Source organism: Meles meles, chromosome 4 (assembly GCF_922984935.1).
Source record: "Meles meles chromosome 4, mMelMel3.1 paternal haplotype, whole genome shotgun sequence".
Taxonomy (NCBI): Eukaryota; Metazoa; Chordata; class Mammalia; order Carnivora; family Mustelidae; genus Meles; species Meles meles.
In genome coordinates, this window is record NC_060069.1 from 152,530,779 (window position 1) to 152,558,740 (window position 27,962).

The 27,962-nt window shown below is 39.7% G+C and overlaps 1 protein-coding gene across 9 annotated transcripts in view; it reads right to left on the reverse strand.

The window, feature by feature from the left end:
• Positions 1-27,962, reverse strand: part of SYNJ1 (synaptojanin 1) — an 89,483-nt gene that overhangs the window by 13,448 nt on the left and 48,073 nt on the right. For 4 of the 9 annotated variants that reach the window (XM_046001885.1, XM_046001884.1, XM_046001892.1 and 1 more), the window contains exons 13-29: positions 27,661-27,684; positions 24,758-24,949; positions 22,907-22,991; positions 19,410-19,550; positions 18,964-19,156; positions 18,534-18,692; positions 17,076-17,232; positions 16,345-16,462; positions 16,029-16,244; positions 12,872-12,950; positions 8,866-9,028; positions 5,440-5,649; positions 4,395-4,535; positions 3,781-3,819; positions 1,811-1,858; positions 519-557; positions 307-377 (exon numbers count right to left, since the gene is read on the reverse strand). In XM_046001885.1, coding sequence (XP_045857841.1) covers positions 307-377; positions 519-557; positions 1,811-1,858; positions 3,781-3,819; positions 4,395-4,535; positions 5,440-5,649; positions 8,866-9,028; positions 12,872-12,950; positions 16,029-16,244; positions 16,345-16,462; positions 17,076-17,232; positions 18,534-18,692; positions 18,964-19,156; positions 19,410-19,550; positions 22,907-22,991; positions 24,758-24,949; positions 27,661-27,684 — 2,075 coding nt within the window. The remainder of the gene's footprint in view (positions 1-306; positions 378-518; positions 558-1,810; positions 1,859-3,780; positions 3,820-4,394; positions 4,536-5,439; positions 5,650-8,865; positions 9,029-12,871; positions 12,951-16,028; positions 16,245-16,344; positions 16,463-17,075; positions 17,233-18,533; positions 18,693-18,963; positions 19,157-19,409; positions 19,551-22,906; positions 22,992-24,757; positions 24,950-27,660; positions 27,685-27,962) is intronic. The other 5 variants (XM_046001887.1, XM_046001886.1, XM_046001888.1 and 2 more) reach the window with 5 other exon arrangements.

Consider the following 27,962-nt stretch of genomic DNA (forward strand, 5'->3'; position numbering starts at 1 on the left):
TGATGTTGAGCACTCTTCATGTGTCTGTTGGCCATTCGGATGTCTTCTTTGCAGAAATGTCTATTCATGTCTTCTGCCCATTTCTTGATTGGATTATTTGTTCTTTGGGTGTTTGTTATCTTTGAAGAGTTAATGTCATCCTTAAAGGGTACCCTGGAGGTCATCAAGTGCCATTCCCTCATTTTAGAGTTGAGGAAACTAGGTCTTGACACGTGATTTGCCGAGATAACACACCTGACTGACAGCAAACCGGGACCTAGACCCTAAACCTGAAACCTGCTGGCCCCCAGGCTCGGTGTTGCCTACCGGTCTGGCTGCACTGTATCCAGCGGGTCCTGGGCCTGTGAGTCCTGCCTGAGGAGAAGGCTGACTGCGTCCTGAAACAAAGACATCACACCATGTATTTAAGTTTTGTTCTGTTTTTTTTTAAAGAAAGAAATGAGAACCCATGTACTTCTATCCCAAGTGTCTACATGGTCCAGTTTTAAGGTTAAGTAGCTAAATTCAAGTGTTTTTACCTATATTATCTTTCCGTGTTGTTCCAGGGCTTTTGGGTGCTTTGAAGCAGGAAGGGGAAAAGAAATGAGTCATAAGTAAGCAATCAAGCAACACTGCATAACATCAGTTGGCTTTCTGTTTCATTACCAGCACAGATGGGAGCACGAGATGGGAAGCAAAGGTACACTGCTTTGGATAATGATGAAGGCTACTCTCTGTCCTGAAGGAAATGCCCCAAAAGAGAGAAAAATTAGAATACTCCGAGTGACATTCATGCAAGACAACTTAGCCCTCAGTCTGCTCTCTCACTCACAGGGTGACTTCTAAGGTGACCTTCGCAACAGAGTTCTCTCCTGTGAACCTTGAAAACAGAAGGTCAGCTTGTGTGAATGGTGACAAGATGTGACCCTACTACCTCTGGTCCCCAGCATACAGAGCCTTTTCCAGGTTATATCAGGGGCTCCTAACCACCCTGCTTTAGAGCTTCGCGCTGTAGCTATCACTATGGATAAAGGAATCTTACGATGAGGTATTTTAGAGTTCTACAAAAAACCCTCTGATTAAAGTAGAAGGCAGGCGCATCTCACAACTAAGTATTTGCCTTATGGAAGACAGTGTGAATATGCGGTTCAAATTCACTAGAAAGGTATTAGACAAATGAAATGAAATAAATCACTCTGGGGACCAAAAGGAGCATGGGGGACTATTATGAGTGGCATTTCAAATTTAATATTTTTTAAAGGAAATTCAAGTGCAATTGTCATATTAAATACATCAGCCCTTTGATAACTATAATCTTAACGAATGGCTTTTTAGTCTTAATGGTCTTTTAAGCAAATTTAGTTCAGCATCATTATACATAAAAAATTTATGTTATTTGAAATCACCCACAAAATACTTATTCTTGGACCTGAATTAATAGGGTTTCATGATGATTATTAATTTTTAAAATGGCAGAGTTGGTATAGTACATTTCTAAACATCTGACTTACTCTGAAAATAATTTTGAAAGGCATTCTTCTTAAAATAACACTGTACAGTAATTCCACATCCTAAGTAGATATGAAATATATACAAAACAGAGTGCAATACAACATAAGAATCACAGGGAAATTAAATGGGTAGCCCGTTAGAAACTATCCACAACACGGAATGAGAAGAGAGAAAGTACGAGGTTACACGGTGTACATGGAGGAGGGGGAAGTTTACGGGCAGACTAAGGACAGATTTAGTGTGCCTTTAATACACTGGGGGGGCTGACATTTAACAGTGAGATGAGAGGTCCGTTTCTATGATGCAGAAGTCTTGTTACCTTCCATCTCTCGCCTAGCTGCCCCAGGACTGGGAGGGGCTCCAACACCTTTTCAGAGAAAGAACAGAAGCTGTATATTGTTCAGGGCCCACAGCACAGAATGAAAGGCAGGCACACAAAACAATTCCTGCATCCAACTGACTTTTGCTAAAAGGTTCTTTCACTGCTTTAACTTCTTCAAAGATATCAATACAAACCAAAGCGCCTTCAGAAGCCTAGCCGAAACCCCGGTCCTCCCCTTCCTCAAACAGGATAGAAAGGCGATGACAATTTTCTTTTTACATCAGGTTACGAGCTCTAGGGAATTTTAGAATCTCTTAATGGAAAGCCCTGGTTTTATGATCATCTCATTATATTCACAGTTAAATCACTAATAAAAGCTCTAATATTTGACAGTCAAAAAGGAAAAAGAAATCACAGATCAATTTCATTTTAAATTTCTATGGGACTATATTAGTTTCTTAGAAGTTAGTTTTTGATGCATTATTTTAAGAAAATTCTAAAGGTACTGAAATGACTTTCTCTAAGTTACCGTCTTAAAGGAGTTATTAGCTTATAGGATTCAAAAAGTTAGGTGCAAACATTCCCTACAAAAGAATTATGAAAAGAAGCAATTTTTAGGGGCGCCTGGGTGGCTCAGTGGGTTAGGTCTCTGCCTTTGGCTCAGGTCGTGGTCTTGGGGTCCTGGGATCGAGCCCCACATCAAGCTCTTTGCTCAGTGGGGAGTCTGTTCCCCCTCTCTCTCTGCCTGCCTCTCTGCCTACTTGTGAACTCTTTCTCTCTCTGTCGGGTGAATAAATAAAATCTTTAAAAAAAAAAAGAAAAGAAGCAATTTTTAAAAACTAAGTCAGATTTAAAGTTAAGTTTGATATAACTTTTCACAAATTCATTTAAAAATTTATTTTCTGCAGGTTGCTTTCCTAATTGAAAGAAGAGGATAAACATGTGTTATCATAAAAATATAAATAAAAGCATGCGTTTAAAATGGGAAAAATTAATTTTTTTTTGTAAGTCGATGGAAAAATTATCATCCCGCAGCATTCTGCAGAAGCTGTCAGGCTGAAATAATTGAGCTGCACTTTTTATACAAAGTCCTTAAGATCTACATATAAGCAGAGACAACCTGTGATAACATGTGAATCGGTCAGCAACGGCATTAGGCAGCCAGAGTAGAAACAGAATGACCACACACGTATAGGGAGTGAGTCTTAACAGAAGGAACAGTGGATCTGTAAAGGCTCTTCTACGGAACTATGATCACTTGGCTCACCCTCTCCTGAGAACTAGATTAAATGAACTTGTCAAATACATACCTCCAACTGACTTTTGTGAGAAATTTTCATGTAAACCAAAGTACACTTTTTAAAAAAAGACCCATTTGTTAATAAAAATTTCCTTATTGAAAAAAATAAAATCATTCTCATGTTAAAAAAAAAGTGAAGCATGAATTTTATGACAAGTTATGATAAAGCCATGCAAAATGAAAGATATATTTCAGAAAATTGTAGCTTCAATTTGCATTGCTAGGAAATTTTGCTAATCACTAGATTTGCTAAATTCCTAGAAAAGGAAAGTACTAGAGCATCACTAAGCAAATACTTGGAAAATGTTCTATATTTACTATACCTGAATTCCTTTTGAAATTAAGGTGATTTGGGGGAATTAAATCTGTATAACCAACCTAACTATATTCATTAAGAAAAAGTGTATCAGTCTTTGATTGGTAATTTAACTATGTCCACCTGGAGAATGGAAGCCTGTATCAGGTTGGCTCATTAGTAAAATTAAACTCTGATCTTTTATTTAACAGGAACATAATGGAAGTTTGGAGCTATTTTTTACTTGAAGTATAAATATCATTCACTTTGGCTTTTATCAAACAAATCTAAAATGTCTTTCCATTACAGGGATCAAACTCTAAAAGATGAATAAATCAAAATGCATATGTTGTAACAAATATAAACGGTTACCTCCGAATTCTTTTCTAGCAGGTGCAGGACTCCTAGCCCCTTATAGTTCATAAGAAAATATGCAGCAGAAAGGAAAGGACATTAAATAAAGAACTGAAATGTCAAAGATTTACTACAGTATTCATGATGTTAAATATCACGTAGGATCTACATACTAGTATCCTGGCACTATAAAAAAGCTATTATTTAAGGCAAATACTTTTAACAACTTAAGTAACGGCACTATACTCACTTAAAAAGAATATTTAAGTAAATATATAAAATTTTATCATAAGTACATGTATGTTCTTCAGTTCTAATTATGTATTTTACAGAAATTTACAGAAATCTGTATGTACAGATGTACAACTACATCAAATTAGCAAAAGCAAAACAAACATTTCATGCACACCAGTAAGAGCAGCTAGAAAAACCCATTACAGAAATCTAGTCGGGAGACACTTTCCACCTGTGCCATTGCTCCTACATGTTCCTCAGAGAAAGGCTCAGGCAGTAGCAATAATGGCAGAAAAACAGTAAAATCCAGAAGCTCAAAGTCTGAAGACATGCAAAACAGTTTAAAATAGAATGGAGGAAGATTTTCAATCTAGCAGAAGTGGAACTCGGTTTGTTACCTGAAGGAGGAGGTGGTCTCTGGGGGGGAGCAGGGCGCGCAGGAGGGGCAACCGGGCGGGGAGGAGGAGGCCTCTTGGGCTCCAGGGGCTGAGAATCTCGTTGCTGCTGCTGGGCTGCTGGTAGAGTGTCAAGAGGAGAACCTAAAAAAGTACACGAGGTAAGATCAGGTTCCATGTAGGTGAGAGCACAAAGGTATGGTATTTCCCAATACCTATGATGAATTCTCGATTCTGCTCATTTTCTCCCTTTGTACTGTAGCATATTGACAAGCATTTTTACTATCAATAACGTAAGCAGTTCTGCCATTAAATTCCCGTCTGGTATCACAGAAGCAATAGTGCTCGCTCCGCGTGACTGCCTTACCTAGACCCCAAGTGCTGGGAGCCGATTTACTGAGTGGCTCGATCAAAAGGGCACAAAGCGTTGGTTGAATAAGGTCATTTGCAGTCTACTGGGCCATACAGAGAAGAAAAAAGGAGTCTCTGCTTTTCTCTACACCTTAGCTTATCTTGAATTAACCTAATGAAGCCAGTCCTCTAAGAGTTGTATGGGAGAACTGGAGAAATTTACGAAATGGAGGACAGCTTCTGGAGATGTTGGTAAGCACAGAACAGTGATTTAGTCATGCCACATAACAACTTCCAGCTTGAATCTTCCAATTTTGAAGGATTAATGACTCTTAAATTTGAATTCAAAAAAATTTTTTGTCTCTATTTGCTTCATACCATAATATAGGTTAGGTCTAGGTTATATATGGACAGACAGTGAAGCCCAGATGGTTTTGAGTGTTACTCTAATAGAAAAACAACAATTTTAAGAGCTGGATAAACCTGACCTCATAGAAAAAAAGGGTTTAATGAAAACCTCGTCTAATGAAAGTGATGATGAGTTTCCTTTCCACTTAGGGCTTACCATCTACAGGTTTCCTCTTTTGTATGCACAAGGAAACACAGTACAGATCCAAAGGCATCAGAGATTTGACCATCTAAACTCTGAACAGATCAGCTAGGGCAAGTCACAGAAAACTTGGAAGAAAATACATACCTTGTGAAGTTGGGTGCCCCGGAGTTCTCGATGGTGCTCGACTTGGCCTTACGGGAAGAGACGGTACGGGGCCCTCTGATATGGTTGGTGACTGGCAGGGACTGGTCCGGGGTGAAGAGCCTGGCGAAGTGCCAAGGCCAGAACTTGAAGACAGCTGGAGGTGCTGGGGAAGAATTTCCTCAACTTCAGCACTGTAGTCATCGACATCACCTAAGGAAATAAGGTTATTAAAATAACCACCATTTTCACTTTCTCAGAGGTTTGTTTTCACCAATCTCATGTTGATCAGCAATCTCAATCAGTGTTCATTATAACACTGCAAACATGTCGAGGTTAAGCATGTAGACATATATAAAACATGTATATGTACAGAACTAGAATTAGTGCAAACACCCTTACAGATCATGTAACTAAAGAGAGCGACTACCTCAGAGCATCAGGATGCCAGTAGAGACCAACACCTGGAGTGGTGCTGACACAACGGGTTTCAGTATTCCAAGGAGCAGTGATCTCAGCGCTGGGTGACTCAAAAGTTTACTGCTCTACTTCCAAACCTTCCTACTTGCTCCATGGAACTGCTCCCTCCCACTGCCCTCAACTCAGCTCCAGCCCTAACAGCAGACAGGATCTCAGACAGCTCCATACCCTTCCCCAAAAGTCTCTTCATGCTCCTTCCCCTGTGCTCTCCTGGGGCCTCCCCATGGCCCTCCTTCTCAGGGTTGGAAAGTAGAGTCAGGGTCTCCTTGCAACCTGATTCCAATTTTAGAACATTAAACCTCCAATCCTGACCAATAAGGGCTACTTCTTTGAGGCTATGCCTGCAGGAATTTATGTTAATGCTCCCCACATCCCCTGGCTGCCATAATCTCCAGCCTCCCTCTGGCGGTGACTTGAACCTACTCATCTAGGACTAAGCAGAGAGCAGGATGACAGTCGAGTCCTACCATCTCTCTGGGTGACATCAAAATCCATGTAGAAGGCACATCAACAACTGAAAATCCTTGGTCTTGTCCTTACCCTCTCTTCCACTCAAACACACACAGCCCTCCCAAGTGCACTAGCTCTGACATAATACTCCAACCCTAGCTCCCAGCCTTTCAGTTCTCTCCCGCAGTGACTCTTTCCTCTTGAGACTTTATCAGGATCCAGGCCTTTGATCCCTCTTCTTTTAGCCCCTGTGCCATTCTGCTTCTCCGAATCTGTCTTCGGATTCAGCGGCGCTTCAGCTCGGCCACCCCCGTGGCACCTTCTTCTGTCCCACCCGCCTTAGTTCTGTCACGGCACGAGGGCTGCCGCTGGAGAGAATCCCATGGTGCTGGCCATTGTGGTCGCATTAAATTTGCAGTTTTCAGCCTCCTCGGGGATCCCGAAGCTGCCTGGTAATTTCATGACTGGCTCTCCGCCACTCCCCCCGCCCCCCAACTCCTTCTCAGGAGCTTTATCTGGAAACGTCTCAAATCTCCTGACGCTGTGGGTTGCCCTACTCCTGCAGATAACCTCAACTTTGAACACTTCTCAGAGGAAAGAGAAGTCTTAAGATGGGACCCCCGTCCCCCCTGCAACAACCTGCTGCCAAGCCGGAGTCTAATCCCACGGCTGCACTCAGGTCTTTGTGGTTCGGCCCACCCCGTTTTCTCAGGGACCTGCTCTATCACCCCTTCTGCCCAGCTGGTCCCCAACATCGTCAGCCCTTCCCATGGCACGAAGCACTCCCAAGCCTCACTTCGCGAGGAGCAACCCCGCCTCCCACTCCCCAGCCCCCAGCTTAGCTTCTTTAGAGAGCCGTCTGTAGACACTCTCCACTTCTGCACCTCTAGCCGCACCTCCATTTACCACCATCTGGCTTCCTCGCGGCACCGCAAGTCCTCTCATGAGTGTCACCAACAGCCTCCGTCACTGTTATTACACCCAAAGGGCAAGTTGTCCCCACGTCTCCTCATCTGTCTGAGACACAGACCTCTGCTCACTGTGCCTTCCTCGTCACCATTTCTTTGGTTTTGTAGGCCCACCTCTTGCCTCTTGGACAGTGCTAGTTGTTTCTTTTCAGTTTCCTTTTGAGAGCAGCTGCCTTCTGCCTGTCTTTAAAATCTGGGTTTCTCTGTTCAACTCCCAGGACCAGTTATCTCTCATCTCTATACAGTCCTTCTGGCCAAGCCAGTGCAAACCCGTGACTTGAGCTGCCATTAGAGCTGTCCTGTGGGCCCAGAGCTCCCTGCAGAGTACCCGCCTCATGCACCCACAGCCTACGTGTGGGCCCGGGGGCTCCAAAGATACCTCAGCTCCACACGAGCCAAACCAAATCCATCTTCTACCCCACAAGGCTCTCCTGCTTGATTTCTCTGCTCTCTCTTTACTCCCTCAAGAGCATGCTTACGGAAGAGGTCAGAGCCTTTTCCCTCTCCGTTTCCTGCACGTTCCTTCTTCCTGGCTCACTCTCTCCACATTCCCTTATCTGATTCGCACCCAGCCGCTTCAGACTCTCAGTTCAAATTTCAAGTTCTCTGGGAAACTTGCCCTACTCCCCAACTCCGAGGTAGGCCACTGTCCCATGAATTACTGCAGTGCCGTTCACGACTGTATCTCTGTCACCTGACTCTCACTGCCTGCTCACTGGTAACACCGCCAAGCTAGGAATTCTAGAAAGACAAGTCAGACATCTGTTGCATTTTCAGCACCCCGTGCGCACCTGGCACGTACAAGGTAGGACAGAAATGTATGGACTAAGTCAAGGAATGAACAGAGAAACGTGAAAGCTGGAGATGTCCTGTATGATGCTCAACTCTTAAATGTGTTGTGTGGAATGTGCACGGCCTCACAGTATGATATATGCTCATTTTATAAACTAAGGAATGCACTGTCATAGGAAATATGCCCGAGTAACACAGCACACAGCATAAGAAAGCTCCGGCATGTCTCGATGACATTTAAGGAAATTATTATCCAGATAACTGGATACTAAATGCAAAATCTGAAATGGCCACATTTATATGGGTCCATTCAAATGCACATGTTCCCAGTATCCTCGAGAATCTTTTAAAAATTGCTTTGAAATGTATCTTCTTTTGTAGTAACTACTCTGAATGCAATTCTGTTGTTAGAACACCCACTTTGAATTTCTACTTCTCTACCTTAACCGCAACTAGCGGGACCAAACTACACACCAGAAATATCAATTCGTGCTCTGAGCACAGAAGGACATAAACTCACACTTGTAAAGCTCTGAACCTTTAATGGAAGAACAGCAAATACATTTGCTACCTGAAGTCTAGGTACAGGCAAAACAGACAATGTAAGGCAAAACAAAATCTAATTAAGTCTTCTCTGTGTGTTACAAGAACACAGAGATGGAAAAACCTGGAGACTAAGCACTGATGGGAAAGGACATTTATCCAGAAGCACAGAAGTACATGTGTTCCATAAACAAACCTTCCATATCGAAATCTGCTGTGACCTCCGCATCTTCTCCAAGCAGGGTGGAGCTTGTCGATGATGGCAAGGCAACATTTATTTTCTCTAAACTCATTTCTTCCTCCAAATTTTTGATCCAGTCTGGACTTTTTAAGGTAATAGTTATAGTCCGACCCAGTAACTAGTTGATTAAAAGAGATGGAAAATAAAAATTCATTAGCATGAAAATTATCTTGGAATGAAGAGACCGCTATGTTACACTATGTTAGTTACACTATGCAATAGTCTAGGCTTAACTCAGCTAGACTCGATTCAACATGTACTGCCTCACACATACTGAATTTTTAAGTAGCTTAAACGTTGTTGATTTTCCCTTTAAAAGCCCATGTTGCTCAATCTAAGGTCTTCTCTTCTGGGGTGCACACAGATTAAGTTTCTTTAGCTGTAGCCAGTGTCCTTCCCTGGCCAGAGGTCAATTCACTGACAACTGTGCTACATAACTTGAAACTTCCTTTGATTCTGATCCACAGATTCAGTAATTGGTCCTACATGGAACAATTACAGAAGAGACGGCTTGCATTCTGCCTTTCCTATAAATGTGAGCAGCTTTTAGACAAAAGTATAATCTACAACAGACAAACACATTGTAATTAAGTCACACTGTCCTGTTGACATATTCAAAAAATAGTTTCAAAAAACTTGTAGACAGCCACAAGACTCCTTGGTCAACAGAGACTGCGCACTAGGAAGACACTGTCTTTTAAAATCCATGCCATGTAACAAACTTGCTTTCTAAAACCTAAGCTCTCTCCTACAGTTTCAACTTCTATCTTTTAAAGAGCTTCTGAAGTATATAAAATAAGGGAACTTTTCCAGTATTTCCAAAGGATCTGTGTGGCTGTAACCAACATGCTGTGAAGACAGCTGGCTCCTTTGTGGGTACAGATCTTCCACGGCTCAAAGTGATATCGACATGAGAATTCCTTGAAGGCACAGGATGGAGACACTGAAAGCTGCTGGCCAGAATGGTACAGTCTTTTTTTTTTTTTTTTTAAGATTTTATTTATTTGACAGAGAGAGACACAGTGAGAGAGGGAACACAAGCAGGCAGAGTGGAAGAGGCAGAAGCAGGCTTCCTGCTAAGCAGGGAGCTGGATGCAGGCTCGATCCCAGGACCCTGAAACCATGACCTGAGCTGAAGGCAGAGGCTTAACCCACTGAGCCACCCAGATGCCCCTACAGTCGTTTTTAATAGTAATTTAGTACCCACACTGAGCTTTGAAGTCAGTGTCCTAAGAAACTAATAATCCTTTACTTGCTTATCAGACCAAATCAATTCCATTTCAGAACTTGGCAATAGGTTACATGGGTCTTTAAAGAACATGCTCAAGGGGCGCCGGGGTGGCTCAGTCATTAAATGTCTGCCTTCGGCTCTGGTCATGATCCCATGGTCCTGAGATTAAGCCCCACATCAAGCACCACATCAAGCCCCTCATCAAGCCCCGCATCGAGCCCCCTGCTCTACGGGGAGCCTGCTTCTCCCTCCCCCACCCCCCCCCACCCCCGCTTGTGTTCCCTCTCTCACTGTGTCTCTCTCTGTCAAATAAATAAATAATATCTTTTTTTTAAAAAAAAGAACATGCTCAAGAAGGTCATCCTTTAGGTTTGCCCCACTTAAGCTATCTACTTTCCCCAGCTCCTTCCCTGGAATGCAAGAGCTCTTAAGGATCTATATCCTAGAAGATTTGGGGCTAAAGTAATATTATTAGCAAACGCAACAGAATAGAAGTTTGGAAATATCTAACTTTGAAAAGGACAAATTAAACATATTATACACTTTCCATAAACATAATTTTTTACAGCATTTTCAAAATATGTTTAGGGAGCTAAGAGTGGGTATTTTCTAAGAGTGTAATAAGATAAGTAGACTTGAGGGTGAGGGACAGGGCAGAAAAGGAGGGGAAAAACTAAACAAGGAAAATTAAATTATCAGAGAAAGACAAAAGAAATTCTCAGCAAAGGAGTAAGCTAACGCCAAATTGAGAGTTGCTCTTAAATATTTATATCCTCATGGGATGAAGACATGCTTTAAAGAAACTAAAGCTAAAATTAAATTTAAAAATCAGCAGTTTTCGGGGCGCCTGGGTGGCTCAGTGGGTTAAGCCGCTGCCTTCGGCTCAAGTCGTGATCTCGGGGTCCTGGGATCGAGTCCCGCATCGGGCTCTTTGCTCAGCAGGGAGCCTGCTTCCCTCTCTCTCTCTGCCTGCCTCTCTGCCTACTTGTGATCTCTCTCTGTCAAATAAATAAATAAAATCTTTAAAAAAAAAAAATCAGCAGTTTTCATACAGTTAAGATGCAATGAAGTCACAAGATCGACAGGTAGGAATATCTGCAGCACAAATGAAAAGGGACTGAACTTTACACCAAGGCTGCTTCAGAAGATGAGTGAATACCCCGGGAAAAATAGGCTGAGGGCATATGCAGTTTATTTAGAAAGGACCAATGACCAATACATTAAGATAACCAGCAATGAAAATCCTAACGGAAATGACATACCACTTCCGGTTTTTCAGGTTGTCCAAGTTACAAATTACCCAATATTGATTAGGATGTGGATATTAGGTAATCTGAGGCATAATATAATTAATTAAACCCATACTTTCTGAAGAGCAGTTAGGCAACAAGCATCAAATTGTAATATGCTTATATTCTCTCACACAGCAAATTTACATTTAGGAGTTTATCCTAAGGTCAGGAGTAACAGGACAAGCACACAAAACTAGAGCATATAGAGGACTTTCCTGGAATGTTGGTTTTAATAATTAAATTTGGAAACAATCTAGTTATTAATAAGGGTTTGTTAAATAAGTTTACATACCTATCCACATGAAATTAATGCAGACCTTAAAAACATATTTCCTCATACAGAAAAATGTCCATGATACCGTCTCAAGTGAAGAGGTAGTGAGAAAATAGCATTTACAACACAATCTGATTTGTGTCTGTGCATGTGCATCTGTATACATGCATATCCTGCTTGTGTTACTATGCACACAACTGTATGTATAATCCTATTGGTTTTAATACACACGCATCTATGAAGGTTAAGAGAAATTATTTTGTAATGGTTGGATTAGTATTCTTCATTTTTTTTATACTTTTCTGTATTTCATGATTTACTTTTACTTGAGTATATTACTATTATATTCAGGGAAAACGAGCATATAAAACCTATTTCAAAAGCAATATATGTGTGGCAACTGTCCTTTTACTCCAAGGAAACTGAAGTAATGTGACAGAAAAGGAATCTCAGGGAAGACTTTATGAGTTACCCACTGTCGGAGAAATTAGGTCTGGATTTTGGTCCTTCCTTCTAGTGATCATATACTTAGAAATTTAGGGTCAATCCAAAGCATTCAGAAAAAAATCGACAGACACAGCACTTTATAGAAGTAAAACTATTCCAGGCCGTTGATGTAAATTTCCTCCATCAATAACATTGTAAGTCACAGGTTAGGAATACTTCCACTAACTAAAACTTTCTAAAATATTTCAGTGGGATGCATTTGTTATCTTTGGGAATTATTTTACCTGTCCGTGAAAGAAGTATCTGGGTACCATGATCCAAGCCAATAAAACCAGTTCCTAAGAATAAAGAGTACCTTGCTCCCTTGTTTAGTTTTAAATAAAGCATTTTCTTCCTCTGATATAAATCTTTCCTACTACGAATGACCCAGAATATCTACCCCAATTAATAAAGTTTCCATGTAATAAAAATCTAGATAGGTCATAAACATGTTTCCTTCTTAATCTGTTACCAATGGTTAGTATCTTTAGGGAGGACCAAAATAATCCCTAGCTGGTTAGAAACCTAGACTAAATAATAAATAATAAAGCATACCATAAGGTCTTTTATAGTCCTGCACTGGAAATACATTTAGATAATCTTGCAGCCTGTCTATAAAAACATAATCTTTGGATACCTTATTTCAAAATGGTTTCGAATCTACAAATGCTGCCTTACCTCTTTACCATTTAGGTTCAGAACACTCAAGGCAGAGCTTCCCTCCAAAAATGTAACCCACATTTTATCTTCTACAAACCTTCAAGAAAAAGAAAAATAAAACATAAAAAATAGTCAATACCTTATATTATATTATATTATATTATATTATATTATATTATATTATATTATATTATATATTATATATATTATATAGTCAATACCTATATATAAGTAGCCCAACAACTAGACCAATGACTATTAACAAGAGCCTATAGAGGCCAGGAAGTAAAAAAAAACCCAACAGGGAGAGCAGTAGGGCCACTGGTGACCTGGAGAGGGCACTCTTCCTCTGAAAGCTTCTAATGCAAATTTCTTTCGAATACTATGCTAATAAGCAGTCAGACCTGTGGACCTCCATTTGTGATCCCTGCTAATCTAATCCTTCATTTCACTGACAAGGAAAAAAAGGGCCAGAGGTTATAAGTGGCTTGTTCAAAGTGACCTTACAAGGATAATGAGTTACAGGGCTAGAATCCAAGTCTCCTGGCCCTGCAGTCCAGAACTATGTGTTTTCATGGTCTCAATGACTTCCCTGAAGCAAATTTTCTTTGACCAAGAAATAAGACAGGGAGTTGTCATTAGAATATATATATCTGGCTGGCCCCAAGGTACTTTACTTTATTACAGTCCTTTTCTTTATTACTAACAGCCATCTACTCTCTTGCGACTTCAGTGATTCTAAGTTTGTAATTTTGAAATAAGAAACCCCAAAAGGAAAAAAATTAAAAGGACTTTAGAACAAGTTCTGAATAAGATGATCACTGATACGTAATATTGTTATCATTAAAAAAAGAAGAAAACAAAAACATTACCAGTCTTACTTACAGAACAATTTTACTCACTGAACTACTTCGAATTATATCAAGATCAGAATCAAGATCAGAAATCCTTGCACATTTTTCAAAGGGGCAAATATGTACATGTGTACACACATACACACACACACAACCTAGGATTCAAAAGCATGGCTTACGGATATCAAGAGGAAAAGGCTGTATTCTCTTCCTGTCTTCACCCACAAGGGCAAAAGCTTCTAGATTTTTCCCCCAATTAACAGAAGTATCTATATTTGTCCCATTTACAGTTCCAGGGAATCTCTTATTTACCAATAAAGGGGGTTTATAGACTTCAGTCACTCCTTAACAGTTGTTTTATTCTAGACCAAAAGGTAGTGGTCAGTTTAGCTTTGCTGGTGACAGCAGTCCTCTCCTTGTTTACTTCCATTGTCTGTCTATTCTAACTTGGCTGTCTGCAGGTATAACAACTAGAATATTCCATGTGTGGAGACAACCCAAAGTTTTATAATGTTAGAGTAATACCTTGTTTTGTTACCAATACTTTTTCTTTTTTTTTTTTTTTTAAGATTTTATTTATTTGAGAGAGAGAGAGAGAGAGACAGAAAGTACACAAGAGTGGGGTGAAGGGCAGAAGGAGAAGCAAATTCCTTGCTGAGCAAAGAGCCCGATGTGGGACTTGATCTGAGCCAAAGGCTGTCGCCTAACCGACAGAGCTACCCAGGTGCCTACCGATACTTTTTCAAATGACGCCAAGCACTTTGGGTAAAATTTTTGGTTCCCATTTAATACCAAATTTCTTCGAGACCGGGTTATAAAGATAGGTTGTTTTCCTGTATCAGAGACTTTCATCCCTAATGTACACTCTGGATTCTCTCTAGCCCAGTGTCGTATTCTACATTTGCTCAAGAGGACACTTATCTGCCACTATGCTGCCCACACTGTGCTCCTGGTAGTTTGGCTTTCTGTACTTGGCAAAGCTTACAGTCATCTGTAAACTTGGCGATTTCACTGTGTACTTCCTAGTGCCTTAGGAGTTTAGAAATGTTTTATTTTAAAGCTTTGGGGTGGATCTTTGTTAAAAGATTTTAGGGATATATAAATGCAATTTCTCCTCTAGTTGCTCATTTGCTTTCTGAAAGGACTCTAGGTTTCTTGGGTCTGCTTCTCGCCCTACAGAGAGCACAACATCTTCAGTCTGTGGAGTACTCTGTTTAGGATCAGAGAAGCCATTACACAATTCTCATCTTCCCAACCAGAAGACAAGTAGGAATCGAGTCTTCAATTTTCCTCTGCTCTACCACAGCATCTAGTAGAGAGATCTATCTACCAAACAGCTATAGAACTACCTAAATGAGCAGATAAAAAGCACAGAAAGGAATCAAACCTCTTCCCTATGAAATTCAAACACATACATGTCATTCAGTCTCTCAAAACTGCTGTACACTTGGAAGAGAACATTTTTTTAAACAAGGAAAGAAGCATCTGCTTTCGCAAAAGGCAGATGGTTAAGTCAATGACAAAAACCAAGACTGAAATGGATGACTCCTGGCTGTTCATCTCGTGGTGCTGCTTCTCCATTAGTTGGAAAATTAAATGTGCTTAAAATTACTTAAAACATCAAATTTCTTAAACTGAGGGAGGAAAAGTCACTCTGCTTTACTCCGAACTCTCCTTACAAAAACAAAACTGATCACAGCTTCATTTTGCCACGGCGCGTTGTTATATATTAGACGATATGAGAAGCTTAAGATACCACATGGAAATGTGCACGTATCTCTGTCATCAATTGTTCACACAAAGTTTTATTACTCAACTTCGAACTTTCTAACCAGAATTCAGTTTCAAAACCTATGAACTCTTTGAATAATATTTCTATAGTACGATCTTCCTATAGTTTGGAAATAAAACTACAGTTGACCCTTGAACAACACAGATTTGAATGGCAGGTGTCTGCTTACGTGGATTTTGCCCGATACAGTACTGTACATGTCTCTTTTTTTCCTTACGATTTCAATAACATTTTTTTCCTTCTAGCTTATTTTAAGTATATAAGGCATATAATATATAAAATCTGTGTTAATTGACTTGTTGACATTATTGGTAAGGCTTCCAGTCCACAGTAGGCTATTAGTAGTTTTGGGGGAGTCAAAACCTCTAAGTGGATTTTCGACTGTAGGGGATGATCAGTGTCCCTAACTCCTCCATTATTCAAGTGCCAACTGTATTCATACGCTATTCAAACAATAACAAGGTAATTTCTTATATAGAAAATATTCAGGAGGCATGAGCTGCTTTTGGACGTGAAATATTCTACTCACCTTATCAGTATAACTTCTCCAAAATTTGTAAACTGCTGCAGAAGCTCATCAATCAAAGCATCATCGAAAAAATTATTTTCTGGGACAGAACTTTTGATTGAGACCAATACTGTACCATCTGGTGGACCCTGAACTGCAATTACTTCTTTATAAATGTTTTGCCTCTCTTCAGCTTCAACTTCAAATATATCTATATCAATCAGGGCAACGACAGGCCTTAAGGCATAAAGGAAGATGGATGTGTTAGAAATGTTTAAGAAGGGGTGTATTTCAAATAAATTTCAAGCACCATTAGAAATACCAAGACTGTTTAAACCTATGGTCAGAGGTCTTCAGCTCGGCTCTTCCGTAGTGCAGCAAAGTGCCCGGAGTCCATGTGTAGAGGATTTTGCTTCCATCTTGAAAACTAGCATTGAGAAGATCTAGATCTTCAGCTGTAGTCAGAATAACACACACACACACAAAGAGAAGCCACATGAGCACGACAGATCATGGGGAGCCGGGGGAGAGCTTTTCTGCTTTACTGGCTTCAGCTGCCCGAGGCTGGGATGCTGCTACACCTGTGCAGCAGCAGGAAGTCTAAATACCTTTAAGTTAGAAGGGTGTTTTGGTTAAATTATCATTTTATGCTTTACTTGGTCAAAATTAAGGCTTTACTTCTGAGATTACTGAAAGACCTGTGACTACATAGTGTTTCGTAAGTAATTCAATGGACAAGTAGCCGTTCATAATATTTACAAGCCAGATTAGTTATTCAAATTAAAAACCTTCATCAGCACTCTACTGAAATTCTCATAAAAATTTCATAAAAATGTTTCCTTGCTTCTCTTTATGTGAAATTATGTCACTGAAAGAAAATAGACTAAAAAATTAAATTATTATAAGCAAATCCGAGAATATTTTTTAAATTGTTTTTTATTTTATTACTTCTATTCTAGAAAACCTGGGTTGAAAAAAGCAGCCCTCCTCCCTTGATATTTACATCATTCTCTTCTTCCTCATAAAATTTGCATTAGCTCATTTAAATGAGGAAGTCCATGTCCCAACCTGATCTATCAAAAGGCCACTTCCTTCTTCTCCAGAGGACACGGTCTGTCCAAGCAGGGGTGCGGCACTTTTCACTGGTGTCATAGTCGTCCGAAAATAGGTCATATTTGTATGTTGGAGCAAAGGTTACTTTTCCTTCTAAAAATCCTCTAAAAATCTAAAACAAACATATATAAAATCAGTTATTTGAAAAAAAAAAAGGTTCTGTTTTCATTCAGGCAAGCCATTCATTAAATGTCTATTATATGCTGGAGATTCACACAAAATTTGTCTTCATCAGATGAACACTTTTTACTGAATGGAACAAAGGTTGAAAAAAAATAACTGAGGACTGTTCATGCCACTTGTTTGACCTTTGATGAAACAAAGTGAAAAACCTGAAGAAGGGAATTCTACCAGACCTTTGAGCTATAACAGACACTTACAACTATAATGGATTTTAGAAATCCTATAGTCTGACATCTAATTCTCAAATGAGGAAGTAAGACCTAAGTCAGATGATCATGAATGCACCATATCAAGTGGCCTCAGCTACCTCTTACTTAAAAAAAAAAATTAACCTTCCAAAATTTTGCAGTTATAAGTTTTAAAGAATAAGTTTTAGAAAGGCAGAGGATATAAGAAACAAAAGAATAAATAAAGCAGATTACCATGGGGTCTTACAGCCAAAAAACAGTGGCTCTAAAGACTAAGATTCTAAATTCACTATTTCTTTTTAAAGATTTTATTTATTGATTTATTTGACAGAGATCACAAGGAGGCAGAGAGGCAGGCAGAGAGAGAGGAGGAAGCAGGCTCCCTGCCGAGCAGAGAACCCAAAGCGGGGCTTGATCCCAGGACCCTGAGATCATGACGTGAGCTGAAGGCAGAGGCTTTAACCCACTGAGCCACTCAGGCGCCCTAAATTCACTATTTTTGAAAAAGAAAGAACCAAAAATATATACTCTTCCACTTGAATGTGAATCTTACAGAGACTTTAATATATCTTTCCTCCTGGGAATTATTATAAGTCTTTTTCTTTTTTAAAAAAATTTTTTAAGAAAAGATAATTCTGTGTATATTAAACTAGAGACATGTATTTTAAGTATAAAGAGACTCCAAGGTGGGTGCCTGGGTGGTTCAGTTGGTTAAGCATCTGACTCTTGATTTTGGCTCAGGTCATGATCTTAGGGTCATGAGATCGAGCCCTGCCATAAGGCTCCACACTGGGTACAGGTATGGAGCCTGCTTGGGATTTTCTCTCTCCCTTTTTCTCTGTTCCCCGACCTCCCTCCCCTGCTCCCACCTTCTCTCCCCATCTCAAAAAAAAAAAAAAAAAAAAGAAAAGAAAGAAAAGAAAAAAGAGAGAGAGAGACAGACACTCCAAGAGATTTAAGAAAAGAAAAAAAGGAAAGCAGGTCTCATAACAAAAGATCCCCCTTCTCCTCAATGCAAGTATCTTCTCAAATATGTATATACCTGACCAGCATTTTTTTGATTGATAAGCTGATCTCCTGCGATCAGAGAATCCCAATTTTGCTGTCTTATCAGCTCTTTAACTTCTTCATTAGGCAGATCAATGCGGTAGTTGAAATCACCACACCAAAATACGTAGTCATGGGAAAACAGCATCCTTCCCTGAAGGCAAGGAGAAGGGATTTTAGATTCTGAACAGTCAATCTGAAAAATGTTTTACAACTATTTCTTTGCCTCAGATCTGCTCACCTTCCCTTGGCCAGGCCCTATTTATGTGACCCAAGATTAATAACACATGAAACTTCAATTTAGGTGTACACTGGTGATGTTCCTAGGAACTACCTTGAGTTTTCAAAAACTGACAGAGAATCTGGGGTAAATTAAAGTACACCTTTCAAAGCTTCATCTTCAAGGACAAGCAGTAAGAGCTTACCATCGGAAAACTCAACTTCCGCGCTATTTCTACAAAATCTTCGTTTCTTTCTTTGACTTGTGATTGCCCTGCCGCAAAGTGGCTACAGACGAAGCAGAGGCTTGTCGTATGGAATAGCATTCGTATCGCGACTGCTCCCTTGTTTCCAGTGGCACCTCCCATCCCAGTCTTCACAGTATCGACCGCGACATCCCTTTAAACAGAAGACTCTAAATCAAAGAGGGGAGCTACCAAGAGTTCTGTGCATGTCAGAAATTAGCAGTGTCTACGACAGAAAGATAAAACTACAGTTTGAGGACAAGGCTGTGCAACAGTACAGTAAAACTCTTAGTGACTCTTTATCAAAAACACACTGAAAACCAAGATTCAGGAGTAACTGTTTTCTCTGAAGCAACTAACATGCCAGGTCTTTTCCTTGTCACGACTCCGAGATGCTGTTTACTGACCTGATGAAAGGAGCATGCTGTGGTCTGATAAAAACAAACAGGCAGACGCCCACCAGCTGCTCCGAGGCCAGCAGCACATACTTGTGGTCTCTGCTGATGGTCTTCTGCAGCTCCACGGCCCACAGCTTCTGGTTTGTTGTGCTAGCAGAAAATATGACAGAGGGAATCTTCTAAAAGACACTGACAGTACAGCCTACTTTACAAGGCAATTGTCAATGACATCTTTGTCATCAATGACATCAATGACATACCCAAATTTCATAAGGCTACCAAACAGTCATGAAATCCATACTGACGGAAATCTTGCTGTAGGCTGGTTTTCTGTTGCTTTTAAAAAGAAAACCCTGGGGCGCCTGGATGGCTCAGTGGGTTAAGTCTCTGCCTTCGGCTTGGGTCATGATCCCAGGGTCCTGGGACCGAGCCCCGCATTGGGCTCTCTGCTCAGTGGGGAGCCTGCTTCCCCCCCTCCCGCCTGCCTCTCTGCCTACTTGTGATCTCTCTCTCTCTGTCAAATAAATAAATAAAATCTTAAAAAAAATTTTGGCCAAAAGAAACCATACTTCAAAGTGCAGAACTCCTTTATGGAGGAAACCTGAGCGTCCTGCCTAAATGAGTGCTCACCATCTGAGTGAGCTCCAGTGACACTTTAGTACTCATTAGAACAGAAGAGTACGTGCTTCCAGACACTCCGTCCCCTCTCTTATTTTCCTGTACTACAATGAATGTCTTTTAAAAACTTCCCGTGGAAAATTTTAAGCATGCACAAAAAAGAATCCTAAGAGAAAGTACCATTAACCTATGGCCTAAGGTAGCTTCAACAGTTATCAACATTTTGCCAATCTTTTTTCTTTCATCTCCCCTCACTTATGTGCGTATGCGTGTGTGAATATTTTAAACCAAATATAAAACAAATGCCATTCGCTCATATGTACTTTAGAATGCATCGTCTAACGCAATAGACAGTTTATTTTTATATAATCACAATGCCCTTATCACACAATTCCTTAATACCATCTAATACTCAGTTCACATTTAAATTTTCCTAATTATCTAAAAAAATGTCTTCTCACAGTTTTTTTCTGTTTTTTAATTTATTTACTTGACAGAGAGATAGAGAGAGCACAAGTAGGCAGAGAGAGAAGGAGAAGCAGGTTCCCTGCTGAGTAAGGAGTCTGATGCAGGGCTCAATCCCAGGACTTTGGGACTGTGACCCGAGCCAAAGGCAGACGCTTAACGACTGAGCCTCACAGTTGGTTTCTTCTTTCTTAAGATTTTTATTTATTTATTTGACAGACCGAGATCACAAGTAGGCAGAGAAGCAGGCAGAGAGAGAGGAGGAAGCAGGCTCCCTGCCGAGCAGAGAGCCCAATGCAGGGCTCGATCCCAGGACCCTGGGATCATGACCTGAGCTGAAGGCAGAGTCTTTAACCCACCGAGCCACCTAGGTGCCCCCACAGTTGGTTTCTATAAAATAAGGTCCAGGGGGTCCCCTGGGTGGCTTAGTCGGTTAAGCAAATGACTCTTGGTTTTGGCTCAGGTTATGATCTCGGACCCTGAGATCAAGCCCCACATCAGGCTCTGTGCTCAGTGTGGAGTCTGCTTGAGATTCTCTCCACACCCCCTGCCCCTTTCCCTGTCACTCACTCAATCTCTCAAATCAATAAAATCCAAAAAAGACTAAAATAAAACAGGGTCCAAATAGGGTCCACACACAGCATTTGCTTGTTACAGCTCTTGAATCTTTAATAGTCTCTCAACCCTCGCCACTCCATCCCCTTTCTAATGCTATTTTATTTTTTAAGAAGTTGGGCCATTTGTCAGTAAAATGTTTTGACAGCCTGGATTTGACTGATGTGTCTTCACAGGATTTTCACTTGTCCCTCTAACTCTTACATGTGCTTTAAACTGGTTAACGTAGAAGCTTAAGAAACCCATTCAAATTTATTTATTTGTTTTGGCAAAAATAACCCCCTGGCTAGTGCGGTCCCCCTTGCATCAAAGCAGGAAGCACCGAACCTCTGTGCTGTTACAGCAGATCTGCTGTGCAGACTCTGACAATCTAATCAGCTCTTCACAATGAAAAGGTCCCCATTAATCCCGCTAGAGTCTTCACATCTATTGGTCACTGCCATTACTTCATGAGGGGCTGCACGACCTTGATTTTGTAACTGCAGCATTCCACAGGCATTGTCCTAAGTTAGAATTCTTCTCTAAAGAACTTTTCTCAACTGTTCCGTTAGTCTGAAACACAGTTCATACAAAGAAGGTAGCATAAAGGCCTGGGCCTTCATAGATTTTCAGAATAATAAGCGTGAACCTCCAAAGCACCCCCAAGAACCTCTAAAGGGAGCAAAAAAGTGTGTTCTGAGAGTTCCAGGCAACACATGATAAGCGGAAAGCCAGAATATGACCTCACGCCCATTTATCTAATCTAATACCGCCATACCACCTCCAAAACACATACCAGCACATGGATTCTCTTCTACTACCTACCATAATCCTACCACTACAACTTGGGTTCTGAGAAGAGAATGACGGCTTTCAACTCTTTATCCAGCTCGCTTCTCAGGCCCAGTGAACCCTACCTGATCATTCTATTTAAACTGCACTCCCCCCCCAACTCCACACGCCCAAGCCCCTTTACCTGTCTTTATTTTCCATTCCACTTCTACCACGCTACATACAAGCACCCCTTGTCTTACTGTGACTTGCTTTATTGTGCTTTCCAGCTCTTGTGTTTTCTACAAATTGAAGGTCTGCGGCAACCCTGTGTCAAGCGGGCCCATCGGTGCCATTTTCCCGACAGCATTTGCTTACTTCCTGTCTGTCACATTTTGATAATTCTCACAAAATTTCGAACTTTTTCCTTTTTATTGTATTTGTTATGGTGACCTGTGGTCAAAGATTAAGACTAGCAGAAAGCTCAGATGATGATTAGCGTTTTTAGCAAAGGAGAGTTTTTAATGCAGGTGCGTATGTTGTCGGTCACACATAATGCCAACACACACGTAGAAGAGTACAGTACAGCGTAAACTTAAATGCACCGGGAAGCCAAAAAATTCATTTGACTATGCTTACTGCAGTATTTGCTTTAGTGCAGGTTGAGAACTGAGCCTGCAATATCACTTTAACTGAGAAAAAAAAAATGCATATTTTTATTCTGAAAATCTTGAAAAAAATAAAGTCAGATTTTAAAAGATTTGCAAAGGGGCACCTGGGTGGCACAGTTGGTTAAGCGATGCCTCTCAGTTTTGGCCCAGGTCATGATCTCCGGGTCGTGAGATGGAGCCCCACATGGCTCCGTGCTCAGTGCAGAGTCTGTTTAAGATTCTCTCTCCGTTTCCCTCTGCCCCTCCCTGCCCCTCAAATAAATAAATAAATCTTTAAAAAAAAAAACAAAACACCTTTACATATATTACCCCAATCTATCTTTGTAACAACTACTTAGTTACCTGCCTTCCATGTCCCTCAACTAGACAATTACCTCATTGACTTACCTTGCATTCACAATGTTTCCAGCATTCAACTCAACCATTTCTTCAAAACCAATTGCAAATATATCAGTTGGCTTACTTCTTTTATCTACAATTAAGCAACCAAAACGAACTTTTAAAAGGTAGCCTTAATCAAATGGCAACCCCCCCAAAACCCAGCACAACTAAGATCACCAATTCTCATAAAATTCCATTTTTTGTCTTTTACGTGTAACCAAATTCCAATTATAGGCAAAAACAACAAACGGGACAAAATTACTTTAAATTTATCTTCTATTCAGGCCTCCTAAGTTTGCTTCTTTAAGACTGTTATTCTTAAAGATCCTTAAGTCCTTCCGGAAATCATTTTGTAAGAATTCTTGCTAAAATCTGCACTATGGGCACCAGAGAAACAAGCCACTTCTCAAAGGCTGAAGTGAACAAAAAATGGGGAAGTAAAGGGATTCTTCAGAAAAGGCACAAAGAGGCTGAGAAATCAGCTCAAATTAGAGATAACAAGAGGGATTTTTCACATTCAAATATGAAAACTAGAGGCTCGACCTTTTTACTATTTCTTTGGTAGAAGAATCCAAGAAAATTAATGGAGATCCGGGTGTTAAGATGTACCCCCTCTGTTTCAGCCATTAGCACTCTCCCAACAGACAAGGAAGACGAGAGAACTGGAGCTGAGATAAGCAGCCCAGGGGTATTTGGGTGGCCCAAGTATTCAGAAATGAAGATAAGTAGCTAGAAAGGGCCTATAAATAGTATACTATTTATAGGTATGAACTGGGAAAGGAAACAAATAAAACTCTTTATTGACTGCTATTATGTGCAAGGATTATACATGCCTCATCTCATTTACCACGTACTTTATAAGACAGATTGTTTTTGTCCTTTAGTTGCAGACAAGATCCTGAGGCTGTGGAGAACCTAAACAACTTGCCCCCAAATTTACATAAACTGCGGTGCGGCACAATGACGCCAGAACCAAATCTCCAGAATTCAAATTCTGGTTTTGCCATTAGTAACCACGCCCTTGGGCAGGTCACCTCCCCTGCTGTGTCTTAGTTTTTCATCTGAGAAATTAGAATAATAATAGTGTCTATGCCATAGGTTTGTTACCTGGAATAATGTAGAGTACTTACAGAATTGTGGTGTTAGCTGTTATTTTATTATTATTACTATGACGGTAACTACAATGTCAAATTGGGTTCAGTGTAAGTGAAAAGGGCATTTTAATAAACGTCGGGGGGGGGGGGGGAACCTCAGGGTTTGAGATGGAACTGATTGCAGATAACTACAAACAGGAAAACCTGTATCTCACATTTCTTCTATGCACCTCGCCTTATACATATTACTTGCTGGCTGTGTACCACCTGAAAAAGGAATTCGAAGTGACTTGTAAAAAAAGAAGGCAGCCTCAAATTCACGATTCTAATAAAAAATCTAAAAAAGCATCCTCAGCTCAGTGTTTGGTTTGGGCTAGTAATGACAACCAAGTTTTTCCAAGGATAAAATCAGTACTGTTAAGTTATAAAGTGCCAACAAATACCACAACCAGTTTTGTAAGATTTTTCATAATCTACCCCAAATACTTACCTTAGTAACTAAACAGCTAACTAGATTTGAAAAAATGGAACATACTAGGCTTAAAAAATCATCAAGTACAAATACGCTTGCTTTGTGTCAGTTTAAAAGATTAAGAACCAGTTTTTCTTATATGCGTGGTTACCCTTAAAGGTTTGGTCTTCATACTTAAAAATCCAAGTTTCTTTTATAGAGAACGCCTATTATGATGCATTACATTTGTTTTATAGATTAATAAATCACAGTCAGGATTTAGTAAGTGAATCCATATTATAAAACGCGGACCTTGAAACTCCTGGATGCCAGCTAACTTGGGTGCATCAAGAAGCCAGTCGGTGAGTGTCTGATTCTTAAAAGCTATGCTACGAAACTGCTTCCCACCATTCACGTTCCAGGTTCCAACACATACTCGGATCTTCTTGGGCTTTGAATACTTGTAGAAATTCTCACACATGTTCTTGAGTACTTTGGAAGATGCTAATCAAAAAGAACACATAACAGAATCTTAGCTGCATTAAACCACTTTTAGAAATTGATTTTTATATCTGAGAAATGATGGACAGGAAGTACAATTATCATCATAAGCACTGAACAAGCATAAGACATGCACAGCCCAGCACAACGCCAGTAACCAACACAATTTTTTTTAATTTGACATTTACTACAATAGTCACAGTAAAAATGCTATTATAGGATTATTGCAAACAATGTAAAACATGCAGAAAAGTTCTGTTTCAATGAAGTAGTAGATTGTTTTACAGTGTATGAAACTAGAGACTCTACATTTTTAGGAATATAGCCATTGATTTTCATATATCTTTCATTAAAGGCTGGTAAAAATATAAATCTTATTTCTTATTTCCAAACAAAAACATCTAAGAACATTACATTTAAGATTCTAGCTTCTGACAGGTGGCTTGATGAAAAATGGCTCCCTGACAAAAACATAAATTATGTATACTAATGAGACTTCAGAGATTGAAGTCACTACAAAATTCTTCCCATCTCACTGTGAGTAGTAGCCAAAGTCCTTAACAATGGCCTACAAGGCCCTAAACAACCAGCATTGCCATCCTGTCCTCACTGGCTACCTCTCCCATATTGGCTCCCTGCTCAGCCACTGACTCCCTGCTGTTTCAATAAGAGGCCAGCCTGCTCCTACCACAAGGTCTCTGCACTTGACTGTTTCCACAGCCTGCAACATTCTTCCCCTTGACTCCTTCGGGTCTCTAAGTTCCAGTGAGGCTTTTCCTGACCATCTTATTAGAATTTGCATTCTGTCCCTAACCTTCCATATCCCTTCCTTGTTTTATTTCTCGCTATAGCATTAATCACATTTACAAACTGAGTTTTATTTATTTACGCTGTAATTATCTGTCTCCCCTCTCAAGAGTGGAAGTTCCACGAGGGCAGAAAGGTTGGTCTGTTTTGTTTACTGTAGTATCTCCAGCCACTAGAAGAGTGCCATAGAAAGTGCTCAGTAAAACATTGTTAAATGAATGTTCAATACATTTGGATTCTCAATCTCTTTCCTGCATATTTCTTGACTACCATCTCTCTTCCTTCTAAATCACACTTCAATTTGATCAAATTAAATTCTCGGCACTTAAAGTAGCTAGAACCTTAACAGACCTCAATCTAAAAACAGAGAATGAACACTTAATTGGTAGTTGGTAAGAGGAAAAGGAAATCACAATGATTCTCACCTTTTACCACATGATTTTATTTTATCATTATTAATTATTTTATACTAAGATATAGCAGACTCCTGAGAGAATGAATGACAGTGAAAAAGGCAAATAACATCTTAGCATTATAATGAAAATAGTTTGACCAGTGACTTTCCCGAGGGAGCTGCTGGAGATAAAAGCCCGCCCCCACTGCTCCCAGGGACAGATGTGCAGATTTCTAGCCCTCTTGCTATTTGATCTGATTACTTGTAGAAGGTGTTGGGGGGGTAATGGAAGCAGATGATTTGTTCCGGTCTGTTGGTGTGGTTCACTGAAATCTGATCCTACCTAGAGAATCGTTCTCTATGCCATGGTCTTTATCATTGCCATTGTTGTTATTATTATGAAGACTGCCTCTGTGATCCATTCTATATCAAAACACAAGTTCTGTAATGATTCAGCAGCTTAAGATACTCAGCAAGAAAAATAATGACTTGTGTGAAAACATGTTGCCACGTTGTGTGAACTTATAAAGTCAAATCAGCTTATACATGGAATAAAACATTTTTAAATTTTCTAGTTTATTCTTAACTGGTTGGCACCTTAATGTGCAGAAAGAAATGAGTCTGTGTTCAAACAGATGCCCATTCCTAAATGCCATATCATTTCAGAAAATGGATTTCATTACATAACTCAAAAATATATTCAAGTGCTCTCTTCTTCCATTCTTCTCACAAAAATAACCAATAATTTCTCAAAACATTCTGAACAGTAACTAAGCAAAACAAATTTTAAGTGTACCAAATCTTAAGTGAAGGGAAGAAAAGATGGCTTTTTCTGCTAAATTTCTGGCAAGGGTTTAGCCTTTTTTGTTCCTTCTGCCACAGATTCATGTTTAAGGACAAGTTCATAAACCTTGTCCAGAAAAGGCAGGCATGAGATTGATAGGAACAGGAAATAGTCCTAATCACTTAATTCCTCTAACTTTGTTAGCAATCTTCATGCTTTTTAGAAGAATTCAGATCACATTTTAGTGTAGGTCTTCTGGTTACAGAAAATATTTCCTCCACAGTATGAGAAAATAAGCCTATGCTTTTTTCAATTATTATATATGAGAAACACTGCAAAGTAGTCATCAATATCACAGACAGTACTCTGAAATTAACACAAAATAGTCTTGTCTGGAGTTTTCCCATTAGCTTATTAAGAGTATACGGAAGAACACAATGTTTGTTCAATGAAATATAAAAATGAAATTAAAACTAGATGAGCTACATTTAATTAGATTTAAGCATTTGCTATAGGAAGACATATTTCCTTCTAAACGAGGTACTTGGTTTTCTCGACCTTGAAATTTTTCTTCTCAGATTAAAATAAGATATCAATATATCCTGTTAGAATCTGAGGGCAAAATAAGAGGAAATTCCCATTTATATGGCTTTATTTATTTACAATATCAACTTCAGAAAAATAAAGAAAAATTTGCTTTTATTTATAGATTGGTTTTCTATACTGTACCTGACTGTAATGTCTGTTCAGAAACTATGGATGCATCAAGAAGAAAACAAAGAATCATTAGTAAAACAACAAGTTACAATTAAAATCTAGAGTGTTACAACAATACATTCTAAGATGGCCTCACTTTTTTCTTTTAATTCGATTTGATGACTTTTAATTTGATTTAATTCGATTTTCTGATGGCTACAGGACACCAAAGATTAAAAGATTTTTAAAAAATGACAATATCTGAGGCAAACCCTTAGCATCTAAGAAAAATCCTACAGTGACTCGGTGATGTCCAGAGTTTCATAATCAGGAGG